The following is a 14,498-nucleotide window of genomic DNA, read 5'->3' on the forward strand; positions in this document are numbered from 1 at the left end:
AAATTCACTCCCTTCACCATCTACGACCACCATGAACTAAATTCAAGGTTTTCATGTCAAATTCGACCATGAAAACTCTAGATCTAGAGTTTTCATGGTCGAATTTGACCTTTAAAACCCAAATTCGATGTTTTTTTTTTATATAAAATGTGAGGTATGTCCTCTTTTTCTTTCTTTTAATTTGGTTTGAGTAATTTTTTTTCTACTAATTTATGCTAAACTTCTAATGTATGTCCAATTTTTTCTGATATTTCGGTGCTTTTTATTCCAATTTTGGTTTTATATTAATTTTTTGAGATTATTTGTTTGCGGATTTGGGTTAGGGGTGGTGAGATAAGGTTAAAACTTGTTTAATTATGTTTATATGGATTGGTTTGGTTTGGTTTTGTTTGATTCGGTTTTGATTGGTGTGGTTTGGTTCGTTTTTTTTTTTGCAAATTTTGATGCTTATGGTGCTTGATATGAAAATTCGGTTTGGTTCGGTTTTTTTATGAAACCGAAATAAATATGGTTTGGTTTGGTTCGGTTTCTAAAGTAAAGTGGTGCGGTGTGGTTTCTAAAATCCAGAAACCGAAATAGAGTGGTTCGGTTTCGGTTTGGGCAAAAAATCAAACCGAAAACCGAACTTTCACCCCCTAGCTGAGGGCACTTGAAGCTCCACTCTAACTATACTTTGACCATGTGTCGAGCTAGTGTTAAAAAATTTTCCGCTTCATTTTTCACTCCTAAATATAGCAACTAAATCAAAGATTATATGTTATAAAATAATATAAATATTTTATACTCATTTACTTATTACCATATATACCTACTTCCTTCTTATGAAAATGCATGTAAAATCAGGATATAATCTCTGATTATACTTCCTTAAAATTTTATACATCTATATATTTTTATTATCTTGATCTTAAGATTTTTTTTTGTTTTTTTTGTTTTTATAGCAATATTTGATCTTAAGATTCATGATCTTAAGCCGTGAAAATTCATGCTCTACGAGCATTTTTTTTTTTTAACAATGGGTCGTGGGTTTGCACTTCATCATTATTGATGATGTATTTTGAAAATATATACAGTATAAGAATTTTTGAAAACAGTGCAATTTATTTTTCTAAAACCGTAAAAAATTTATTAGATATATTATAAATGATGAGATAATTGATCGTATATAATATTGTGACCACATTGTGGCCTGATATAGCGAGAAAGTGTTATTATCAATATTATGTTGATTGAACCTAAAGCACACATTTAAACACTACTTGAAAAAAGCCCAATTTCGACGGAACCGTTCCGACGGGTATGGAAATCCGTCGGAAAAGTATGAAATTTCCGACGGATTAAAAATCAATAGGAAATTTACGACGGATTTTTAGTCCGTCGGAAAATATACCACTTACGACGGATTTTAAGGGCCATAGACCTTGTTTGGCAAATAGCATTTAGCTTATTGAGACTTTTTAATTTTGAGGTTTAATCATTTTTTTAAAAAAACTAATTTGAATACTCGGTAAATAACAATTATAAGAGCATGCATCAATATTGGGTGGTTTTTAGGTGGTTCTTAAAGAGAGAGAAAATTTAAGAACTAGTCCTTAGGTAAGAAAATATGACTTTCTTATTTAGCAATTGGGGTTGGAGGTTCTGAGATAAGGAGTTGCTCTTAAAATTAAGAACCATTGCAAACTGGCTCATAACGACATTTGTTACTACTGCATTTCTTGCGTTTTGCATGGCTTGTATTTTTTTTTTAAAAAAATTAAAGCTTCCTTTGGCAGATAAAATGACTTGTGTTAAGAACTAGTGTATTTCTTAGGTTAAATTAAAGGCAAATCTTAATAAGAATTCTTAATGATGTGGGAAAAGAGAGAATAAGAACTACTGCATTTTAAGAACTAGTGCATTATTGATGCTCTAATACTCGCATATATACACAGTAAAATAAAAATGATTGTACAATTTTTCAAAAACCAGTATTACTCCGTATCAATATACTCCGTACTCCCTCCGTCCCTTAATACAAATCCTCATTTCTCTTTTGGGTAAAACAAAATACAATGACTCTTTCTATTTAAATGTTGTATTTTTTTTGACATTATTACCCCTTTTTTTTATGAGTTGTCGTCTTTTTTCCCTTTATTTTTTTTTGTATTTTTAACATTAATTTCCAACACAATCTCTCTCTATCTCATCAATTATTTCCAACTACTTCTTCGATCTCTTTATCGCTCTCTAACCCTACATGCACATATGTACTTTTAATCATTAGGTTTAAAAATATACAACTTACTAAATTTCCGCGTAAAAACCAAAAGAAGTTTATGTTAGAGGACGGAGGGAGTATAATTTGTAGTCTAAAATATGAGAGCAACCGATACCGAGTAGCGGTTCAACACACACATCACATGATCATGTGACAAATACACATGTGCACCCAAAAAATCCACTTAAAAAAGTGGTAGTACACTAGTCCTACTGTAGTTGTGGTACACACAAATAAACACCCTTTAAACTCACTTAAAAACCCTAAAACTATTTATACAATGTACACCCTTTAATATTGCCGCCCCTAATTTCACGCCCAACCAATTTCCTATCTTTATTCTTTATTTTCGCCCAATCAGCTTACGACTTCCGCATTCCCACACATTTTTCAAATCAAAAACCCTGATTAATCTAAACCCACGCGATTAATTAGCGCGTGATAAACTCACAACGTCGTCATCTTATCAGCATTTTACACGCGTCTTTTTGTTTATTATTTTTAAGTCGGTTAAATGAGGATATTCTCGTAATTAAATTATGGGATTGAGGTTATTTTCGTCAGAAATGGATTTAATTTCGACCACTGTTTTTTCTCTATATAAACCCTGACAAAAGCCTCACCTCGAAACCCTAATTTTTTATCTTCCCATTTCTTTAATCTCTCTCCTGTTTTCTCTCTGCTCTGCCGCTTAGGGTTTTTGCGCAGCTTTCAGGTTTGTCGATCTTTTCCTAGTTGTATTATTTTCATTAGATTTATTGATCAATTGTTGTATTTTGATTATTATATGTTTGATTATTAAATGTATTGTTTGATTTTGCTTTTTTCGAGGTTTGTTTGTTTAAGTGATGAATTATTGGTGCGATTGCTCTGTTTTTGGATTTTAGCTGATTATTCTCATTTTAATTTATAAATCATTGAAAATTTTTGAATTTTTGTAAATCGTTGTTTTTTTTTTTTTTTTTTTTTTATTTTTTTTTTATTTTTTTATTTTAGCTCTTTGATTATGTTTATCTGGAGATTTGATCGTTTGTAATGTTGATTTGATGCTGTTTATGTGATATTTGAGCTTCAGTTTAGACGACTCTGTTTTTTTGAAATTCTGAATGTTTGATTTTGTTACGAAAATGTTTAAATTCGTTTGTTTTTATGTCGATTTAAGTGTTCTGTAGATTTAGTAGTTGATCATGCTAATAATGTGCGAATCTGTTGATTAGTGCTTGGATTTTATATTATTAAATATTTTCTGAAGTATGAATGCTAATTGATCATCGTCTAGTATAGATTTAGTGGTTTATTAGGTTAATTATGCTTAAATCTGTTGATTAAGTGCTTGAATTTCAAAATAACCACTATTTTCCTAAATATGAAGCTTTAAGTGGTCATGTTCTGCTGTATATACCTATTTTCATTGTAAAATTGTGATTTGTGTTAATATTATGATGATTTATTTTTGCATATTTCAAATCCATGTTTTCTGCTTTAGATTTGTATGCTAAGGTATAAATCGTTGACATTCCTGGAAGTCTTGTGTTATTGTTTGGTAATTTAATATTTCATTGTTTATGTATGATGTTATTGTGGATTGATAGTGCTCATAAGTTATGTAATGTGATCCTTATGAGCCAACTATCAATTCATGATGAAATAGTATTATGGTCAGGATAGCTCAGGTTGGTAGAGCAAAGGATCTGTTATCCTCTAGTCACCAGTTCGAATCTGGTTCCTGGCATGTGTTTTATTATAATACAAATAACATTGAGTTATTATATGATTAAATTTCTGACTCAATTTGATGTTAATTATATTGTTTTAATATTATGTTTGTTCTTCTGTCAATCATTTTCAGATAAGACTGACAATTTGTTTTCGACCTATGATTGTCATTTACAAATATTTATATTATGTAGCTTTAGGATTGAACATGTGTTATCTGAGATTGTTGAATGCCAAGTGGGTCATTATTTGTTGTGTTACAGTTGAATGTGGTTTGTTTTCGGTGTTCTAATTGTCCATTGTTTCTGCTTTTACAGGTTAACAGTTTACCATGGGTAAGGAAAAGATTCATATCAGTTTGGTGGTCATTGGCCACGTCGACTCCGGAAAGTCGACCACCACTGGTCACTTGATCTACAAGCTGGGAGGTATTGACAAGCGTGTGATTGAGAGATTCGAGAAGGAAGCTGCTGAGATGAACAAGAGGTCCTTCAAGTACGCATGGGTGCTCGACAAACTTAAGGCCGAGCGTGAGCGTGGTATCACCATTGATATTGCCTTGTGGAAGTTTGAGACCAACAAGTACTACTGTACTGTTATCGATGCCCCCGGACATCGTGACTTTATCAAGAACATGATTACTGGTACCTCCCAGGCTGACTGTGCTATCCTCATTATCGACTCCACCACTGGAGGTTTTGAGGCTGGTATCTCCAAGGATGGTCAGACCCGTGAGCACGCTCTTCTTGCCTTCACCCTTGGTGTCAAGCAGATGATTTGTGCTTGTAACAAGGTATAATTACAGTTTCTGATGTTGGAAGTATATGAATTATAAAATTTCTAAGTTCTAGATTGTGGTTTCATTCATATTCTTGTGCTGACATTGCTTACCCTTTGAACAGATGGATGCCACTACCCCCAAGTACTCTAAGGGTAGGTACGATGAAATTGTCAAGGAAGTTGCCTCATACCTCAAGAAGGTTGGTTACAACCCAGACAAAATCCCCTTCGTTCCCATCTCCGGGTTTGAGGGTGACAACATGATTGAGAGGTCAACCAACCTTGACTGGTACAAGGGACCAACCCTTCTTGAGGCTCTTGACATGATCAACGAGCCAAAGAGGCCCTCAGACAAGCCCCTCCGTCTTCCACTTCAGGATGTGTACAAGATTGGAGGTATTGGAACTGTGCCAGTCGGACGTGTTGAGACTGGTGTGTTGAAGCCTGGTATGGTTGTTACCTTCGGTCCTACTGGACTGACAACTGAAGTTAAGTCTGTTGAGATGCACCACGAGTCCCTTCCAGAGGCTCTCCCTGGTGACAATGTTGGGTTCAACGTTAAGAATGTTGCTGTCAAGGATCTCAAGCGTGGTTACGTTGCTTCGGACTCCAAGAACGACCCTGCCAAGGAAGCCGCTAACTTCACTGCTCAGGTCATCATCATGAACCACCCTGGACAGATTGGAAATGGTTACGCCCCAGTTCTTGACTGTCACACCTCCCACATTGCTGTCAAGTTTTCCGAGCTTGTCACCAAGATTGACAGGCGTTCTGGTAAGGAGCTCGAGAAGGAGCCCAAGTTCTTGAAGAATGGAGATGCTGGTTTCGTGAAGATGATTCCCACCAAGCCCATGGTTGTGGAGACCTTTGCTGAGTACCCACCCCTCGGACGTTTTGCTGTCAGGGACATGAGGCAGACTGTTGCTGTCGGTGTCATCAAGCAGGTTGAGAAGAAGGACCCAACGAGTGCCAAGGTGACCAAGGCTGCCCTCAAGAAGAAATGAACTGTTAGTGTGTCAATAAAAGCATATGATAAATGCTATCAGGAGTCCTCTTTTAAAGACTTGATTTCTATTAGTAGTGTCTTTATTTTATTGTTTGGTCATATTTTTGCGGGTTTTAAACTCGTGTCTTCAGCAACATCAAGTGCCTATTCTCAGAATTGGGTACTTGATCGCCGGTGGCGGGTTTATGATCTGCAGTCTTGTTTATCGTCTACTGTTTGTTAAATTTGTGGTTGAACTTTGCTGTTAGCTGAGACGGAAGTTTTGTTATCCGGAGTTAATGAGGTCAATATTATTATCTTATGCTTTTGCGTTTTAATGTGTTTGTTATGCTTCATTTTTGAGCTCTTTCTAACATGCTGTCTGAAGTACGAGTACTAATAAATTAATCAAGATTGTTTATTTAATCTTTACTTCTTTAGTGTTTGGGTTTTCTTTTACGAAAATATTTTTTAATGTCTAATTGATTTCATAGGAAGCATGTTTTTTATTGTCTCGACATTACTAAGTGGTGAGTAGGAAAGGTAGAAGTTAGAACTAATAAAAAATAAGGATGACGAGTGGTGGAATTGTAGTTGAGCGAACTCTTTTGGATATTTGGCATTAAATATTCGGTGGAACTTTGTCGATTCCAAATTAAAAAAAAGGGTGATAATATACTAATTTAGTATATGAATTCATGTGATTTTTAATGATTCCAATTATTGATGTGGAAGAAAGGTGGGAATATATAAAGTGCTTTAGAATTTAAAAATTAGAAATATTGTATCAGTTCCCTTGATAAAATTTGTTTAATTTTAAGTAAGAGTATATAAAAAATATCCATACATTTAATTTCTTCCTTCCCTTTCTTTTTACATCCGTTATCTTTGAAATTTAAATTGCAGAAGCGTCAATTGGTATAAATGGTTGCAACTCATTACAATTGAAGCTAAGTTAGTTGACTGTTAAACCCCTCAAATTATTCCTTGATTCTATTTGCTAGGCTTATTCACAAAAAAAGAAAAAATGTTTTTGCTCAACAGTTATTTATCACCATTTACCATGTTTATGATGATTCAGTCGAAAGCCAAAGCCACAACTAAAAAGCTAATTTATCTCCTAAATCTAAATTGCATTTTAGAGCTCAAATGACTGGGTTCAAGTTTGTCTGGAATTTGAGCTTCAACAATCGATGTATTAAACTTGGATATTTTCAGTGTCTACAGAGGGATGGGGAAGAGTTGAGGACAACAAAAAAAGATTGGATCTTGTAAATTTTGTAATAATCTCGCATCAGCAAAATTTTCCTATTGCAATGCACTTTCAAGTTTCAACATCATAATACTGGAATAATACAAACACATTATTTCATAATAAACTAAAACCTCAGGACATTGTGCTTTCCTCTGTTAGGCAATTCAATGTTTGACTCACTTAAAATAAAGTCACTGTAGACTAAGAATTGTTCAAAGAAACCAACTTAAGGAGAAAGTATACTACAGAATCTCCGTTGGGCCTATTCAATCACAAGTTCTTGAAGGCAGAGTCATGAGTAGATTTCTGGGGAGTCAATTTGGCAAGCAAAGCTTTGTTTGGGCAGTGGTCTGCATCCACAAAATAGAATGTTTCGTTAGCTTTGAACGTCACGTATGGTCTGTTGGTCTCTGCAACCCTTATATCAGAAAATTTGATAGTCTTGGTAATAGGGGTAGCCAACCACGACATCATTTCTGCCTCAAAGGTATCAGAACCGGGTTGCCACCTGATCTTATGAATGTAAGGGCTTACAAACCAGTGAAGGACAGCAGTGGTAGTAGCACTGAAGAACATGACAGAAGCTGCAACACCACCTTTCAAGATCACATTCATCTCGGGGGATGTCATAAAGGTTATCACAGGCCCCAAAGATACAGATAGGCAGCAGGTGGAAAGAGAGAGAAGCTTGACTCTCCTGATAGTGGATGAAATTGGACCATAATAGGCCACCCCAGCATCCTTGCCATCTTCACCAGCTTCTAGCCCTTTACGCGGTCCTATGCTGATCTTGTTGTCATCTTGTGTTTTAGGGCTGTGAGATGCCCACCTCTTCTGGAAAGTAGTTAGAATAGAAGAGCAAGAATATAATTCTGCACTTGGGTATAGTCTTCGTGCTTCTGACCTAATGCTGTTATAACCTGAAACTGTATCAACAAACAATTATGAGACACCAAGAAAGACCTTAGAAGGACTTTCCAAAGAGCATATGATACGATGGTAAAAAGATTGTCTTTGGAAATATTGTCACATTGTGCACCTTATCCAGGTGATTATAATTGCGAGCTAATCAGCAACCAAGTATGGGCTCATTAAAAAAACAAGAGTATAGTGTGTCATAACTCATAACAGCACTCAACTTTAGAGCAGCTGTATTAATGTCATTACAAGAAAATTAAAAAACAGCCAATATTATTGCACACATTGCCAGAACAGGGCTAAAAGACTGGTAATAACATACACTAGGTTTGTTTTAAATGGGGAGGTGGTTGTATCAAGGATAACTCTTATCTCTCCTGTCCCTTAACCCCTAGTACACTTCAAAGCCAACTCTTCTATCCAAAGAACAAATTGATGGTGATTCCATTTAAACTGAAATTTGCTGAAAGTCATCAACATATGGATCCTCATGTTACCCTGAGAATTTTGTGGAAATGACAAACAATATGGATATTAGTTTTTTAGGGGGGAGGCACTGGTTTTAACCAAACTCCCTAGCCAATGATGCACTAGGGTGGTAGCAATGTATGAGATTGTTGGCATGTCAGAACAGAGAATTTCTCAAAGTAGATTAGTGCTACAATGCTACCCAACAAGAGGTGTTGTGATTGCTATTTAGTTGTCCACCCAAAAGGAAGAAAAGACCTGATATGAGGATTCCAAATCTAGTCGATGTATAACAACCAACCGAAAATAGGTTTAGGCAAGCATAAGCTTACAGCAGCTAAACTAGGTTTGTGAAGGCAAGCAAGGCTTGATCATCTTGAATCTATGATCATGTTGATGATATTGTAAGCTCATAACAATGAGTAAGATAAGAAGAGGTAGGGGATTTTTATTTGATGCTGTGATACTCATAATCTTCATTTTATCACAAGTACTCATGTTGGATTCTTAACACTTGGACATGATTCCAAACACTTAGCATTTCGGTTTGGACCAGAAACAGAGAAAACATCATAATATAATCACGTCTAATACTTAGACAATGGACGCATGCCCGTGTTTGACTAAAGAAAAAACTATCCGTGAGCAAGTTTTCAGGATACCAATAAGCTTGCCTTTTAGGTTAACACAATAGAATGTTCACACCTGCATTTGAAGTTAACTTTTCATTTTTATCACTCCATCACTCACAGCATTTTCTTTCTACCATCATGTCAATCTGGTTCATACTCAACAACAATCCTTGATTAATGCATCGAACACAAGCGTGGAAACTTTCGGGGAACTTAGGAAGGGACTGAGTGAATATTATGATGGTGCCTTTTAGAGGCAGTTGAAGCTAGTATCACCGAAAACATAATCTATCCTTACCTTCCCGAAAACCATACTAAAAAGGAGAAAGCGGGAAGGGAAGAAAGAAGGAAGAGATTTCTTGGCTAATGTGGACTGTGCCAATGTGGAGATAGCACTGCATGCAATTTCGTAACTATTCACCTACAATTTGCTACACAACAAGGTTATTGTCTTCCTTGCATATCCTCCACTCCCTAACAACCTAAAATACAAACAAAAACAAGCCTTCTAGGAGCAGAGGTAAGCAGGTAGCTATCCAACTCCTATATTCAGAATTTAAACCTATCTCGTTTCTCAAACACACTAGACTAGCTTTAAAATGGAAAGGAGGACAATATAGAATCATTTTAAAGCAACTTGGTAGAAGCAGCATAAAAATTCACTAATGATCTGAGGCAGCGTAGTCTTCTGAAGCCTCAACATTGTTTTCCACAAATTTTTAGACCAGTGAATCCATCTATCTAGAAGATACTCCTGCATATGAAACTAGTCACTAGTGCAATAGACCCTGTGACCCCTCAAGTGGTCCTCACCTACTCCAGGAGGAAGGAACGCACTAAGAGGAATGCTAACAAGCCTATTTTTAAAGAAGAGAAGCCAAATCCACCTGCAACAACCGATACACACCAAGAGGCATCAATTGAGAAAGAGGACAGCTTCACAAAAGACAAAACCAGCAGCCAGTGGTATCTCATTAGGGAATTGCTTGTACATATAAAAAAGGGAGGACTGTATTGATGAGGTAGGCAATTAGTGAGTGATCTTTTGTGGAGATTGGTAACCTAAAGTTACCCTAGGAGAGTGGTGGCCCACCATTGTATGAAACTTTTGGCTTGTATTTTAATCAAAGATTCAATCTTTCTTCCTGAAATTTAGTTGCTTGAGCATTTTGTTTGTGAACTGAACTGATTCCATTCCAACTAGTTCACCAGATCACCACCATTACAAAAGATCCCATACAACGGGCAAGAACTAACAAAAGACAGCTAAGGTGCATAAAGAATGCCATCTTTGATGAGCACAAATCTTTTTTCACTTAAAAAAATTATTTAACATTATATTACTTCAGGAAAATTCTCTAACTCAACCTTAATAACATTCCTCCAACAATAGAAGAGCCAATGGTCAGCCAGCAGGTCTAATCAACATGGAAAGCCCTTGAACATTGGAATGAATTTAACAAGAGCTCACATTAAAATGTTTATGGAAGATTTGCGACTTTAATCTGAAACAATCAAATCAACAACTACACATTATAGGAACAAACATGTTAAACTCACCACTCAAATAAGATTTTAGCCATCGAATTCTCACTTACTAGAGTCATTAGGTATTCTCATTCAAAGAACAGAATTCAAAGATTGCTAGCGACACATAATCAACTAATTCAATTCCTACTGGAAGCTGGCTTATTGTGGCTCACAGCAATATCCTGTCGACTTTGCAACCTCCATGTTCAATGGTTAACGAGATATATCCAGAAAAAGAAATCATGCTAAACAGAGTTCAGCAAAGCACATCAAACGTAGTCATAATTACCCTTAAATTATAATTGCAATTAGGATGGACCTACACTAACATGGGAAAAAAGATTCATAGAACTAACACCCAAATTGGAGAGTGGAAACACAGAAAATGCAGTAGCGACATGAGAAAGAATTTTAACTCAATGTTGACTAGTTGAGCACAAAACTGTACTTTAAACTCCAATAGCTTTTGATTTCAGACTGCAGCAACCCAAATTCAATGATTAACATCACATTATTTAGCGACTCCGGTAACCTTTGGAGATGGTATGATTTGACAAAAGCGACAGCATACTTATAAAAAGTGTCCACTATTATCATATTTCACTAAACTAGTCAGAATTGAAACCTCGTTCTACAGCAGTCCTTTCTCCTTCCCCCCTCTGTTAGAGATTCCACCCAACAAACAGTCAAACAGTTCTTCACTAGAGTCAAGAATAATCATCCTGTATCAAATTCAGCTTGCTCACATCTACACTACTGTATTTCGGATCCCAACTATCTCAAACCTATAATGAGCCAAGCTATTAGTAAACTTCCCTCTCCTTCAAATCCAATCTCAATAAATGAAAAGTCTAATAGACTTCATTAATTTCCAGTAACTCTATAAATCCAATACAAAAGAGTCTTCAAGTAGTCGAGGGCTCGAGGCACTCGTTTATCGGAGGATCATACTATACTAACATTGATGAAGATACCTCGCATATGCTATCAAAAAAATTTACCATTTCCAAATTCCAATATCACAATCAACTACAGTACTACATCTATATTGCACATCAACAATTCAGAATGGTGTCACCATTCACTCTTTATCACTAATCATTCTTCAAGAATTAAACCAAACAAACTTCAACTATCTTCGATTACCAAACTTAATCTAAGCTAATTCATACTCATACTCGAATAAAAACACAATACAACCAACACCCAGTTCCTAAAATCAAACTGGGTACTCAAATAACATGATCATTTCCATAAACATGAAGAAATTAATAAAATTTAAACCCAAATTTGCAATAAAAATGAAGACATTCATGAGATTTGTAGCAAACAGTACAAGTAAAAAGGGGTAAAAGATGTTCACCTGAAGAAACATTTCTGGAAATGAGATGACTCGCTTGAGAACAACGGATCAAGTAGGTTAATCCAATTCTCGCCATTTTTGATTAAACTTTCTCTCTCCTCTGTAAATCGGAGAAATGGAGACAACTCTTTCGAAGGTCTTAGGGAGGGTTTTAGCCTGTTAACATATAACAGTAGTTCATTAATAATTTATCTATATAATATAAGATCGTTTTCGTTAACAAGAAAGGGCATTTGGTCTAGTGGTATGATTCTCGCTTAGGGTGCGAGAGGTCCCGAGTTCAATTCTCGGAATGCCCCCTTAGATTACTTTTTTTATGTTTTTTCAAGCTTTTTCTTTAAGTTGAGCTGATTGGAGCTGAACTGAACTTAATAGAGATGAAATAAAAAATTTATGAGACAAGAAAATTAGGAGCTGAACTGAACTATTTCACTACGTACTAGTGTGTATTATGAAAATTTGATATTTGGATACTACACATGAAACAATTGACAATTGTAACCAAATTCAATGTGATGAATCTTAATTTGTATATAAATAGTGGCTACTCAAGGTTTTTTAATTTGACCTAATAATTAGCATGTATAAAACAAAATAGAACAAACGAGATGAATCCAAGGGCATTTTATGGTGACATTTGTTTTAATTAGTATTTTTGAAGGAGTGTTTTTACTTCCTCCGTTTCACTACAATTGAACCACGTGTTATTTAGACTTTTTTTAATAAAATTACAACACTTCTTTTTTTTTTTTAGTAACTTTTATAGTTATTATGGCAAAGATCTAGTATTCTTTCTAATTTTATCTCTTCCTACAACTACTTGGGTCTCACACAATCACTCTCTCTAGTCCAATTAAAAATAAATACCAACTATCCCTGTCCCATTCCTAATGTGGTTGTGTGCACGTGTCTCAGTCCCAATGTGGTTGATCATCCGAAAAGAGCAGCTAAGCATCATTGGCTAGGTCGGCCTTTACCTGACCAACTACCTAATAGTACGCAGGCTCGTCAAACAACGTCTTTCCACGCGTTACGCACATGTTCGCCACTTTGTTCTACACTCTTCTCACTTCCCGAGCGAGATAAGCTTTTCAGCTAGGAGCCTCTTTTCTTTCTGCCTAGCTCCTTGAAAACAACGTTCGACTTGCATGTGTTAAGTATATCTAGCGTTCCTTTTGAGCCAGGATCAAGCTCTTCTTTTGACTATGATCGGGGTCCTACAGTGGTGAAACCTCATGAACAGGGCGTACTACTTCCCAACTTTCTGTGGACTTTTCTTCTCTTATGATTTTTGCAACTTTCTTTAGTTTAGTGATTAATATCAAAGAGAGTCTCATTTTTTATTTATAACCAATCATTAACCACACTTCAAAAATGCACCTAATATTATATGTCTTAATAAGGAGACAAATTAAATTGAAACAGAGGGATTAATAGATTACTAATTGTTATTATAATAAAATGTCTAATCGGATATTCAGGATTCGAATAATCAAAATATCATAATGTTGGATAGTCACTGATTACTCACTACTTTGCCTAATATATTGTGTTACTAGATGTAAGCACGGTTTTAGTAAATTATTTTATTTAATTCAAAATTTTGTATATTTATGAAGATCATTTATTAGATATATGGATAAAATTCCTAAAATCATAAGATAATTTTTTAATATTAACACTAAAGTTATCTTTTGTTGTTTTATTTATATTACGTGATGCTTGAATTTAAAATCCCAAACCTTATTCACTAATTTTGCTTATGTGAAAATTTAATTTTTAATTCTAAAAAGAAATGACAAATCTCGTTTTTTCATTGATCAATATAAGTCTTTTGCCTATGCGTTTATTTAATATACTCGTTCTATTTAAAATGTTAGTCTCATTTATAATTGTTTAACTATTAAAAATTATGGGGAATTAGTCATATGAAATTTAGTTTTATTTAATAAAATCAAACTTTTATAACATTTTCTAGGGAGAGATTAAAGATATTTGCGATAAAAAAAATTGCATCCATATATGTAAAAAAGATATTACTTATTTTTTTTCTTTTGTTATTTTATTTATTTTACACGACGCTTGAATTTAAAATCCCAAACCTTATTCACTAATTTTGCTTATGTGACAATTTAAATTTTTAATTCTAAAAAGAAATGACAAATATAGTTTTTTTTTTATTTTTTTATATTTTTTTATCAAAATAAGTCTTTTGCCTATGCGTTTATTTAATATACTCGTTCTATTTAAAATGTTAGTCTCTTATAATTGTTGAACTATTAAAAATTACGGAGTAATATGATATTTAGTTTTATTCGTCTCGATGAGTACATTATTAAAATTACAACTTTTATAATATTTTTAGGGAGAGATTAAAGATATTTGCGATCAAAAATTTGCATCAATATATGTAAATAGATATTACTTACTATTTTTTATTTTTTTTTGTGAGAAGATAATTATTGGTTTTTAAAAAATAATTTAAGTTTTAATTATTCTCTATTCGTTGTTTTTACCTATATGTCAAAATTCTTAAATCTTATTCGTCATATTTGCTTCGGTGGCGAATTATTATTTTAATTTTAAAATAA

The 14,498-nt window shown here is 34.4% G+C and overlaps 2 protein-coding genes and 1 non-coding gene across 4 annotated transcripts; 2 read left to right on the forward strand and 1 right to left on the reverse strand.

Moving 5' to 3' along the window:
• Window positions 1-2,819: 2,819 nt before the first annotated feature.
• On the forward strand, window positions 2,820-6,079 carry LOC145596078 (elongation factor 1-alpha-like). The gene is made up of 3 exons (XM_081652509.1): window positions 2,820-2,975; window positions 4,294-4,769; window positions 4,879-6,079. Exons 2-3 carry the CDS (start codon window positions 4,308-4,310, stop codon window positions 5,758-5,760), a joined length of 1,344 nt encoding a protein of 447 aa, XP_081508635.1. The 5' UTR covers window positions 2,820-2,975; window positions 4,294-4,307; the 3' UTR covers window positions 5,761-6,079.
• Window positions 6,080-7,100: 1,021 nt separating this feature from the next.
• LOC145595294 (uncharacterized) lies at window positions 7,101-12,033 on the reverse strand. 2 transcript variants are annotated; one of them, XM_081651679.1, is made up of 2 exons: window positions 11,908-12,018; window positions 7,101-7,916 (listed from the first exon to the last, which is right to left on the reverse strand). In XM_081651679.1, exons 1-2 carry the CDS (start codon window positions 11,981-11,983, stop codon window positions 7,267-7,269), a joined length of 726 nt encoding a protein of 241 aa, XP_081507805.1. In that variant the 5' UTR covers window positions 11,984-12,018; the 3' UTR covers window positions 7,101-7,266. The 2 variants fall into 2 exon arrangements, with proteins under 2 accessions (XP_081507805.1, XP_081507804.1); XM_081651678.1 differs by having other exon boundaries at window positions 7,106-7,922; window positions 11,908-12,033.
• Window positions 12,034-12,134: 101 nt separating this feature from the next.
• Window positions 12,135-12,206, forward strand: TRNAP-AGG (transfer RNA proline (anticodon AGG)). Its single transcript has one exon. It is a non-coding gene; the product is annotated as a tRNA-Pro (tRNA).
• The last annotated feature ends 2,292 nt before the right edge of the window (window positions 12,207-14,498 follow it).

The sequence above is a fragment of the Chenopodium album genome, chromosome 19, assembly GCF_948465745.1.
Source record: "Chenopodium album chromosome 19, dcCheAlbu1.1, whole genome shotgun sequence".
Classification (NCBI taxonomy): Eukaryota; Viridiplantae; Streptophyta; class Magnoliopsida; order Caryophyllales; family Amaranthaceae; genus Chenopodium; species Chenopodium album.

Excerpts from the sequence above, each read along its gene's own strand:
- LOC145595294 (XM_081651678.1), bottom strand. The coding sequence starts at position 11,983 with ATGGCGAGAATTGGATTAACCTACTTGATCCGTTGTTCTCAAGCGAGT. Across the intron at positions 7,923-11,907 it reads TTCCAGAAATGTTTCTTCAG|TTTCAGGTTATAACAGCATT; the intron begins GTGAACATCTTT and ends TTGTTGATACAG.
- LOC145596078 (XM_081652509.1), top strand. The coding sequence starts at position 4,308 with ATGGGTAAGGAAAAGATTCATATCAGTTTGGTGGTCATTGGCCACGTC. Across the intron at positions 4,770-4,878 it reads TGATTTGTGCTTGTAACAAG|ATGGATGCCACTACCCCCAA; the intron begins GTATAATTACAG and ends CCCTTTGAACAG.